Source organism: Lolium rigidum, chromosome 3 (genome assembly GCF_022539505.1).
Source record: "Lolium rigidum isolate FL_2022 chromosome 3, APGP_CSIRO_Lrig_0.1, whole genome shotgun sequence".
Classification (NCBI taxonomy): Eukaryota; Viridiplantae; Streptophyta; class Magnoliopsida; order Poales; family Poaceae; genus Lolium; species Lolium rigidum.
The window spans coordinates 381,657,102-381,668,797 of record NC_061510.1 but is presented as its reverse complement, the minus strand read 5'-3'; the positions used below and the strand labels follow the sequence as shown (position 1 = coordinate 381,668,797).

General features: G+C 45.2%; 1 protein-coding gene across 1 annotated transcript; it reads right to left on the bottom strand.

The window, feature by feature from the left end:
* Nucleotides 1–9,678: 9,678 nt before the first annotated feature.
* Nucleotides 9,679–10,280, bottom strand: LOC124700677. Its single transcript, XM_047232763.1, has one exon. It carries the CDS (start codon nucleotides 10,207–10,209, stop codon nucleotides 9,679–9,681), a length of 531 nt encoding a protein of 176 aa, XP_047088719.1. The 5' UTR covers nucleotides 10,210–10,280.
* Nucleotides 10,281–11,696: the final 1,416 nt, after the last annotated feature.

The following is an 11,696-nucleotide window of genomic DNA, read 5'->3' as shown; positions in this document are numbered from 1 at the left end:
CACAACCAAAGTACTTTGCCCCAACGAAATAGTGAGGTTGTCAATCTCACCAGCTTGCTGTAACAAAGGATTAACCGTATTGTGTGGAAGATGATTGTTTGCGAAAAACGAGTAGAACAAGTATTGCGAGAGATTGTATTTCGAGTAAGAGAATTGGACCGGGGTCCACGAGTTCACTAGAGGTGTCTCTCCCATAAGATAAACAGCATGTTGGGTGAACAAATTACGGTTGGGCAATTGACAAATAAAGAGAGCATGACCATGCACATACATATCATGATGAGTATAGTGAGATTTAATTGGGCATTACGACAAAGTACATAGACCGCCATCCAACCGCATCTATGCCTAAAAAGTCCACCTTCGAGGTTATCATCCGAACCCCCTCCAGTATTAAGTTGCAAAGCAACAGACAATTGCATTAAGTATGGTGCGTAATGTAATCAACAACTACATCCTTAGACATAGCATCAATGTTTTATCCCTAGTGGCAACAGCACAACACAACCTTAGAACTTTTTATCACTTCGTCCCGAGTGTCAATGCGGGCATGAACCCACTATCGAGCATAAATACTCCCTCTTGGAGTTACAAGCATCTACTTGGCCGAGCATCTACTAGTAACGGAGAGCATGCAAGATCATAAACAACACACGGATATAACTTTGATAATCAACATAACAAGTATTCTCTATTCATCGGATCCCAACAAACGCAACATATAGGATTACATATAGATGATCTTGATCATGTTAGGCAGCTCACAAGATCCGACAATGATAGCACAATGGGGAGAAGACAACCATCTAGCTACTGCTATGGACCCATAGTCCAGGGGTAGACTACTCACACATCACACCGGAGGCGACCATGGCGGCGTAGAGTCCTCCGGGAGATGAATCCCCTCTCCGGCAGGGTGCCGGAGAGCGATCTCCTAGATCCCCCGAGATGGGATCGGCGGCGGCGGCGTCTCCGGAAGGTTTTCCGTATCGTGGCTCTCGGTGCGGGGGTTTCGTCACGGAGGCTATTTGTAGGCGGAAGGGCAGGTTAAGAGGCGGCACGAGGGCCCCACACCACAGGGCCGCGCGGCCAAGGGGGGGGGGGCCGCGCCGCCCTAGGGTGTGGCCCCTCGTGGCCCCTCTTCGTCTCTCCTTCGGACTTCTGGAAGCTTCGTGGCAAAATAGGACCCTGGGCGTTGATTTCGTCCAATTCCGAGAATATTTCGTTACTAGGATTTCTGAAACCAAAAACAGCGATAAAACAACGAATCGGCACTTCGGCATCTTGTTAATAGGTTAGTTCCAGAAAATGCACGAATATGACATAAAGTGTGCATAAAACATGTAGATAACATCAATAATGTGGCATGGAACATAAGAAATTATCGATACGTCGGAGACGTATCAACCAGTATCCTGGCTCGGCAGCAAACTAGGCGACCATCTGCTCCGATGGGCCGGTGCTATGGCATGCAGTCAGTGCCGCTTGCTCTGATTGGCCTATCATGCCTGCTGCAGTTAGGGCCAAATGCTCCGATTGAACGGTGCTCGGTCCTGTGATGCTGGCCATCTCCTCTTCCCCGCGCGCAGTCGCTTCCGGCACCATCATCACCTGATATAAACTGAACATACACCATGGGCTCTCCGTACATAGCAGCACCAGGTGTGCTTGCAAACCTCATGTACGTACCACAATTTCTATCACTCTTTACCTCCCAAAACCCCAACGGGCAGGTGTCCCACCATTCCCTCCTACGACGATGAGAGCCTCAACGGTCATCTTCTTCCCACGCATCTCACGTCCAAACTGTGTCCGGATGCATCTTCTAACATCCAAAAATTCTCTATTGACCATGTATGTCACTGCAACTTTCATCGAGTCGCAGCGCGACACATCGACACCACAAAATTCGTCGCGTACGACGTCTCCATAAAACACTAACACAGTTTCCATCGTACCTACCGCACAACCATATTTTTAAAATTATATTAGATTACAACACAACAATATTTAACATGTGATTAACATTTTTAAATAATCATAACACAACACCATCTTTAATATTTTTAACAGCATTCCATAATAAGTACGGACGGATTTTAGTACCTCAACTTTAGCCCGTGCGCTCCACTTCTAATTATATCTTAAAATAGTTCCACCTTATTGCAATCAAAGCACTTCGTCCGAATATGCACCATCACTTAATCTAATTAGAAGTTGATCATTCCTACGTGATATATTTCTACGCACATAAAATCATAGTCTATATATTTTCGCATGTTGCATACATAAAACATAAATTCTAGTTGGCACATTCAATTAGCTGTGTACGTTCTAATTACATGTTGCATGTCCTAATATATTACTCAATAATAACTACAGTCGTTCTAATATTTTCATCCTACCTATGCATGCAAATTCTGCATGCAACTACAGAACATGCATTAATCAAACTAATTACAGTACACAACTAATTAGTTTCTACCTACATAAATAAAATAGATCATGCTTTCTTGTTTAAATCCTTACCTTGATATCACAGATTGAGCAAACACTTGAGCAAACACTGAATCAGCTAAGAATTCTTGGGCAGCGGGCATGAGACATCAACTACGTGAGCAAAAACTATAGTGCACGAAGAAAAAGAGTATGCTGATAGTGAGAGTGCACGGACAGTGAGAGTGCTCATACTGAGTAGATAGTAAGAGCCTTATATAGAATCAGCTCACCTCGACAGAATCCACAATTAGCAAAAGTTAGACCACCGAAAGCAGGCAATTTGCAACAGTTTGAGCATCGAAAGCAGGTCAATTTACAATGTACACACATCATAAAAATCAGTGTTGCATCAAAGTGTGTGCAGTCAGATGCTGCCGGGCTGTCGGTGGAGAATCTCCCGCGCGAGGCGGTCGGCCGGCCAGGTTTGCATACATGCCGCCAGGGAGAGTGGAGGCATGCTCCACGCATAGATGCCACCACCTGCACCAGCGGCATGGCCCGCGCCTGTCGACGGCGGCCGAACGGCGATCCCTGGCGGTTAACGTGCCGCCACCTCGGGCGACGGCAAGAAGCTGCCGCTACATCCTCCGGCGGCAAGCTCCACATGTCGCCTGGGGGCGCTGCCGCCACTGAGTACGTGGTCTTTTTGTCAATTTTGCTCACATGTGGTCCTTTTTGTCAATGAATTGGGGCAGGTGGTCTCATTTGGCAAAATTTCATTCCTAGAACCAACACGACCATGTAAAATATGGGTATATATGCCTGTTATGTACTACTCAATTCTTGAATATATGGCGCTTTGGTGGGTGTGGACAAATGGACTAGAGCCCCATGAAGATCTTTCTTTGAAAAAATTTGAGGTTCAACAATGGAGTATAAGAGAGAGATGAAAGGTTGACCTATCCTCCCCAAGGAGGAAAAAGGCTTCATATAGTCCAAAGGATAAAAAAACTAGTTGTTTCACAAAATGATAGTGAACCAATTCGGCGAAAAATTGGCAGTGTTACACTAGGCGACGGACCAGACCAACGAAGAAGCCATTGCGCTAAAATTTCTGCCACTTGGTGAAATTGCACACGAGGTTGGGGCAAAGGGAACCTCGGTGCAGGATGGTGCCAGAGGAGCACTAGACCAATTCAGTAGGTTGGGCTTGTGCCAAACTGATCGGCCAGCGCGGGGCTAGCATCGAAAGCCCACCTGGTAACCCAGTTTGGCGGTCATCGGCGTGGAGACTAGCGCCCACTGGATGATCCAGCGGTGAAAATGGCATCACCTATTTCGCTGAAAAATCGTGAAACAATATTTTCTTCTTTGAACTATTCTCTTAGATAATTCCCGAACATCGATTAGGATGAAATCAATTTTATTGGAATAAATCTTAGTTGTTGGTTATGTTGTATGGTGTGCATATACAAATTTGTATATGACAATTTGCGGCTTGCACAAAACAAAATCAATGATATGCGAGTAACACAACATATTTTGGGAAGAAAATGTGTAAATACTCAAAACATAACATAACACATGTCCATAATTTATTTCACTTTTCTAAAAATTTGAAGTATGATATCCAACGATGGGATGTGGACCCAACTAGTTATAGAATATCCACCCTCGCGCCCCACTGTGCCCTTATCATCCACCTTGGGCAGAAAAGCAGACGGAAATAAAGGAGAGAACAAAGGGAAAAAGAGTCAGCTGTTTCTGCAGTAATGATTGTGTGAAGGGGCCCCCATTTTCTTCCCTCTCATTCTCTATCATAACCTCTTCGCTGAGAGTCGCCTCTCCTCCTTTGACTCTTCTCCCCTTCTTCGGCGGCCTCACTAGCAGAAGACGTCGGCAAAGAGGAAGCCATCCCTTTGTACATAGTAGTAGTAGTAGTAGATCTACGGGTAGTCGTTAGCTAGGCTTAACCCCTATGGCGACTCGCGCTATGCCGAAAGGGATTTCATCGTCACAGTATGTGAGTTGTCTCCGGCGGTGATGTTGTTGTCCATGGTGCTCAAGAGGATGGAGCCAAAGGTGCACAACAACTACCTCTGCCTCCCCTCTAATAAGGCTAGGTGGTGGCTCAGCAAAGCCACCGTGGTGATGGTGGCGTCAGAGAGGAAGTCAACTCGCTTCGTCCTCTATTAGGGCTGCGGGGAGCTCTAGCTGCATGTCTTCCTCGAAGTTCATAAGTGGGGGACTCGCGACAATGACAACCGTCTTGCCCCTGCTATCTTTGTCTAAATGGAGGCCCTCCACAACTACAAGACGGTGGTTGTTCTTCCTCTACGTGCACAACCTTCATCTACTTTAGTTGGGGGTATTTCTTAGCATCGTTGCACCAGTGGTGCGTCTCTAACGGCAACGGTGCTGGCACAGAAGAGAAATGGATCTCGTCGGAGTGGTGGTACATGACCCGATTGCTTTTGGTAGATTTATCGCAGGGTTCTTACTGCAAATTTACAGGTCATGTTTGGTCATGTTTGTAATTTTCTTTGCTTTTTGGACCTACTTATCAAATATAAAGGACATCTACGAGGACCTTCTGGTCCTTTCCCCTGATCAACTAAAAGAGTGATCGTTGAGAGGTTAAGATCAGATCACTCCAAAGATATGTTTATTTTTTGGAAAGGAAAATGATATAATCCCCCCGGGGGATCACGCGCTCGCAGCCTCCCTATTCCGCGAACGACACGTGTCCTTGGTGGGCAAGCGAATTCAGTCCCACGTGGTGGCCCCCACCACATTCACTGCCTCTTCTCCATCCCTTCTCTCTGTTTCCTGCGATTTTCTCACCGCACCGGATTCAATCCTAGAGCTCGCATCCCACGCCGCCCTGCCCGCGCTGGACGGAGCGCCCTACACCAGGAACCCCCATATAGCTACAGATATTTTGCAACGAAATGATGATGCGTAGCTAGGTTCCCACAGGCCACGCACGAATGAGGAGAGAGATGTCGTGACTTCCTTGCCTCCATCTTCTCCTTTTTTTGAGGGATTGCCTCCATCTCATATCTCGCTAATAATAAATAAATGCCTAATACCGCACGACCCAGCCGCCACATTCATCCATCAGATCGTGCGATACCATCTCAGATTCCTCCAGTTGCCCCCGTCCTCCACAATCGGACTAATTGAAGACGGCGCTCCTGATCGCGATTCTCGGACCTCGCATCAGTTCAAGAACGACACTTCTGGTTCTCTAACCTCGCACCTGTTTAAGAACTGCGCTCCTGGATCTCGATGTTGAGGTATTCCATCACTACGGCACCAAGCAGGATACCACGGCTGATTTTTCTGCATCACCGGCCATGGGATCGATGCCACTATACTGTACGATATCTCCATACCTTCCCCCATATTCGATTACTATATTGATGGTTTTCAATTTCTTACCAGATCCCGTCACTTGGTATGGGTTCGTTTGCAGGTTTGCTTTTGTTGATTCCTTGATGCACCGCCTGCCGCTGGCTGCTCCTGCGATGTTGTGCAGAATTTGTTCGAAGTTCCACCTTTCTGGATTAACTATTTTTTTGATTGACATAGTCCAGTTCATTTTAAGAACTCCATAAATATTAGTAGTACCACTTAGCTTATGTATTGGCTACTGGCCCTCTAATTTAGTTCTCTGTAGTGCGAATTTATCATGCAGACCTGGCTGATTTTCTTGATGTGAATGCTATGCAACGTCATGGCCTAAGCGATTGTGCGGCCAAACCTTTCCTGGTCCAGAACGCAATGAGGTATCAAATTCTTTAACTTCTCCTGATACCCTATAATTTGTGTTCATGTAGTAAGCGTTACGTGAAAGTATACTCGCTGGTTCTGAAATTTCTGTTAGGTTCCTGTGTGTGAGCTTGTGCAGTTTCTTTGTTCATGTTGACGAGAGGCGAATCTTCATGACTTCTTTGTTACAGTTATGGGGGAATAGAAAACTACTCCCTTCGTTCCAAATTGACTCCAAAAGTAATCAGAGTCTGTGTTAGAGCATGGTAAGTTCCTCTGTCCACATTGTTATTGACTTGAATGTTTTTAAATCACATGTTGGCTTTCGCCAACATATAAATTACCTGAAACTAGATGAACTAGAGATGCTCAGATTGTTTTTAGCTAAGGGCTCGTATACTACCATGTATTTTTCTAACCCACATATACACGGAAGAGCCTAGACCTGAACGGACTTGCACAAGTACTAATCAGACTAGGAGTGGATTACAAATCTTACTTGGACTCTAGACTACTGAGAGTAACATAGCTAGTAATATCACACATCTCAAGACATTTTGGTGACATGGCATGATAATAAATGAAGAAAGAGAGTGGGGAGGTAACTAGCTATGTTACCATAACATCACACTTCTCAAGACAAGATGAGTCTACAATCTAGGTTACTACCTTCATAGTGGGTAGTAACTTATATGTGGTGTCATGCATTATATCATTTATTATGTTGTAGACTCATCTTGCTTGAGGTGTGTGATGTTATGGTAACATAGCTAGTTACCACCTCACTCTCTTTCTTCATTTATTAGCTTGCCATGTCACCAAAATGCCTTGAGATGTGTGATGTTACTAGCTATGTTACTCCCACTATGAGCAGTCTGAAGGTAGTAACATGAGATGGTAACATGCACCATGTTACTACTCTATGTTACTCCCCACTATGACTAGTCTTAACTCCTAGTAGATTCCTACACGTAGTAACTCAAAACAAGTAATTGTTGCATGCCGAATACTACTAGGAAACTAAACTGAAACGGACTAGGATATTACTAGAAGATAACCAATCTTCTTTTGATTATTCCTAATAGTTTAGATATCTCACTCTTACTATTATGTATGAGTGTGCAACTACATTTGGATAAAGTTACATGTGCATTATTATATTTTATTACTTCTCAAGACTAAAATCATTTCCTTTATCAGTATATATGTGTAGAGTGCAGACTTTAGGCCATTTCTAGAACCAAAAGAATGCATGATGCATCAGAAAACAAAATGCTTCTCTAAGGTAGTATGCTGCATCCTTTATTCGTTCTACTATGCTCATTTTAATTATGCTTTTACTTGACAAACTGCAGCAGGTTATACTCATGACATCAAAGGTATGAAGCTACTTCATGTGAGTTTGAATAGACTTATTCCTATTAAAAATAAGTTATTGTATAAAATATCTTCAGTGAGTGCAGAACGCTGGAAAGCTAAAATGGATCAGAAGCAGAGAATATCTTAGATACAAGTCTTGGGCTTCTTGCGTTATCTTCAACCTAGGTGCACAAAGAAGTGAAGCATCAATTGGGCGCTTGGATAAAAAAGCGAAATATTAACTTGTGTAGTTGAGATAATGGGACTGCCTCTCACTGCACTGCTGGAAGATCACTTATATTTGTATTGTATTGACTGAGTCCAAAGAGAAGAGAAATTGGCAGTTTCATTTTTTTGATTTTTATATGATAATTGTAAGCTAGGTTGTACTTTTGTATTTCAATGAATAAAGTACTTTGTCTGTTCACTTTGTATCCCCATATCATGATTGATTCTATTAAGGGAAACATATTTTGAATGTAATTGGTATACTTCCTTGCTCACAAAGCAAAACATGAAGAATTTTTATATATAAATACTACCAAAAGTAGCAACGCATAGAAGTGGTGCAAAATTGTACTTATTTGTGTTGCTGGGGTGCAACGCTTTTCATTGATGATTACCAACGCATGTATAAGCGGTGCTGCAGAGCCTAGCAACGGGAGAAACAGCAACACATCAGTATTGCGTTGGTAAATGTACTAGCAACGCTAATTAGGGCTTCTAGCAACGCAAAAATGCATTGCTATATATATGTTCTTCTTGTAGTGGCCACCGCTGCTCCCGGTACCCCGCGCCGCCCAACGTCGACTCCGACGGCTGCGACTGGCCGCGGATCCACCGTCCCCTCTCCTCCGGCGGCTACGCCTAGCGGCGGATCCACCATCTCCTCTCCTCCGGCGGCTGCAAGCGCGCCCCACGGGCGGCTCCACCTACCCCTCGCCTCCGGCAGCTACGAACGCATACGCCCTCCGCCATGCCCCACCTCTGCAGCGGCGCGACCCCGTCTGGGCGAAGAAGATGACCCAAGGCAGTGCTGCAACGCGAGTAAACCCGTGCTACAGTACCTCCATACGCTTACCCAACGCGTCTCCAGGAGGTTGCTGCCTTAGGCCTCCGGTGTTGCTACCGGCGGAGTCCAATTTTGCTAACTTAGACCTTCGGTGTTGCTATCGGCGGAGCACAGATTTTTGCTAACTTAGGCGTCAGGCGTTGCTACTAGCAGTTCCAGGCGAGGTCTTCGTTGATATCTCCGCGGATTTGCAACATATGAATAAATATTTTGCTACCACATTTTTACTTTTTTGCTGCAATTGTAAAATATGTTTGCTACTGGGGTCTCCGGCGAGGTCTCCGGGGAGTTCCCCGTCGATGTCTTGATGATATCTATTTTTGCTTCAATAGCATAATTTTTTTGCTACGTGGTCTCCGGCGAGGTCTCCGGCAAGCCCAGCCTTTTTATTTTCTTTTTCTGAACGAACCGTTTTTTGCTTCAATCATTTGCTGCCGGGGGTGATTTTTTGCTGCCGAAGGTGTTTTTTTGCTACATGCAAATCTAGCCGCCAAAATGGTTGATCCGACGGCTGGGGACGGGCTGGGGAATCAGATCCCCCGGGGGACGCCCAGCAGTTTCCTTTTGGAAATGGGGAAGCCCCACGTTAATCAGTCGATACATATGGCTTCTTATTAAACTACGATGATATGTGATCTCATACATCTATTGTGTTTCGCAAAAATAGAAACGGTCCTCCCCCCTGATCAACTAAAAGAGTGATCATTGCGAGGTTCAGATCAGATCACTAAAAAATAACACTCCTCCGTAGAACAAAACGAAAAAATGAAGCATAAGGAGTGGAATTCAGGCCAGCACTGTACAAGTGTGCATGCGATTCATATTTACCGCTGACATTTTGTTTCTTCCGAAATATTTACACTAATATATATGTGCATTTCCCTAGTTTTTTCTGAAGCCTAAACTATGAGCACAAAAACGGCACCATTTCTATCTCGGCTCCGTCCGCCGCCCGATCCAACCCAGCGATGCAAGACCAGCCAGATGGTGCTCGATTTCTTTTTGCGTTGTATCGTGATGCCGGCGCAGCGCCTCTACTCGCTCTCCGGAATGGCGGTCAAGTCCGGAGAGAACCTCGGCGGCGACCTCCCGCCGCGGTACGCCACCACCCGCTTCTTGACCACAGCCGGTTTCGACGCAACGAAGGTCATCACTGAATCGTCCGAGTAATCCTCCTCGGACGGCGTAAACACGAGTGGCACCACAGAGCCTCGCCGGCGCCGGCCGCCGGCAGACGTGGCTTTGACGAGGGCGGCACTGGCCTTGACGGCGAGCGCTGCCACCTCCTCGAGCGTGAGGCTGCGTCGCAGCATCTCAGCCGGAAGCACGAAGTAGATCTGACCCGGCTGGAGCTCGTCGGCGCTGGCCACTGCGGTGACGGAGCCCTGGAGCCCCATCGCGTCGGCGTCGCAGAGGAACCACCCCTCCTTGCCGTGGCCGACCTCCTCGAGCGCCACTGCCGCGGTGGCTGGCTGAGAGTACTCCCGGAGCTCGCCGCTGGGCAGCACCACCCTCGCGGTCGGGGCGCCATCCGCAGCCACGTCGCACGACACGCAGAGGCCCATTCTAAGCTTTAAGCTCTCTGCTCCTCTGCAACGAAACGGTTCTGTTCGTGATGCTGCTAGTGCTAGCTTCTGCCTAGAGTACTCGTGCGCTGCTGTGGTGTTGTGGTAATGTCGAATGCGGTGCGCTGCCGGAGAAGGCGATGAGGACGAAGATGTTTATATAGGCCGGGAGACTCAACGGGGAGACAGGGGGAGGGTTGTCGTGTAGCCGTAGTGGGGGCAGCACAGCCTGGAGCTTGTGGTTTTGTTGCCGCCAGCGGTGGACTCGACCCGGCGGGGCTTTCCATGGCGAGCAGCCGAGCATAGTCAATTGGCTACGCTGAACTCTGAATAACTAGCAAAATCTTTGTACGCGCAGTTAAGCTGCACAAATACAGCCCTACACGCGGAAATGGACGGAGTGCAAGAAAGTAGTTTGAGGTACCATCCAAATACATACTTACAATCAAACACAAACATTTCTTCTAAAAAACAATCCACAAAACAGCTCTGCCGCTTTAAAGCTCTGCCGCGATGTTACTCTCTCCGTTTCTATGCAGTTTGCGTCCTAGGTTTAGTGAAAGACAAACATTGCAAAGTTTGACTAAAAATATAAGCATTTTTTATCTGTATTCCTAATACCAAATGTATATATTATGAGAATATACTTTGTAAAGAATATAATATAATAAATTTTATATTACATACATTAATATTTTTTGTAAATATTTAAGCAAAGTTTACAAAGTTTAACTTTGAACAAACAAAAAATGCAAAGGTATTGTGAACGGAAGGAGTATCACCCAACGATCTTGGGGAGCAAAAAAGAAGGCCGGAGGGGAGGGGAGTGGTGTTTTGGAACATGGGTGCATATGCTCCCTATATTTTGAAATGCATCTTACGTACATTTTAAATTTTAAAAAAATTGAAATAAAAAATTTGTATGTACATCTTCACGTGCTACACGCTCACAAAGTCGTTTCATAAAAAATCGACTTATCATGTGACGTGTGTAAAAAAGATAAAATTCAGTGCTAAAAATAATGCTTTTCACAAGATAAAGTTTCTCCATTTTACATAGATCACAAAAAATATTGTTTTTTCGTGAGACTTGGCGAATGCACATACATTATGAAGATGTACATATAGAATTTTTTATCAAAATTATTTGACATTTCAAAATATGTTTTTTTAGTAGAGGGAGCATATGCACCCGGGAGCTAAATTGAATTTCCGGGAGGGGAGGCAATATATTGACCTTGTTCGTTGGCTTGTTTTGGGAAGAGAGGCTAAAGGCTATTTGATCCATAAAATTAAACATTCCGATATTTTCTAGTCCCTTCGATCTACATCGACACTTACTATGTATCAAAGTGAGTAGTAGAAACGAAGTAAACTGAAGAAATCCACAAGTAATTCGAAAATTCACTTTAGAGCTCAGGCTACAGGTAGCTTGAAATACTCTATGTTGACGTTAAGAACCATCAGACCTCCCTCAAAGAAAAAGA

Excerpts from the sequence above, each read along its gene's own strand:
- LOC124700677 (XM_047232763.1), bottom strand. The coding sequence starts at position 10,209 with ATGGGCCTCTGCGTGTCGTGCGACGTGGCTGCGGATGGCGCCCCGACC.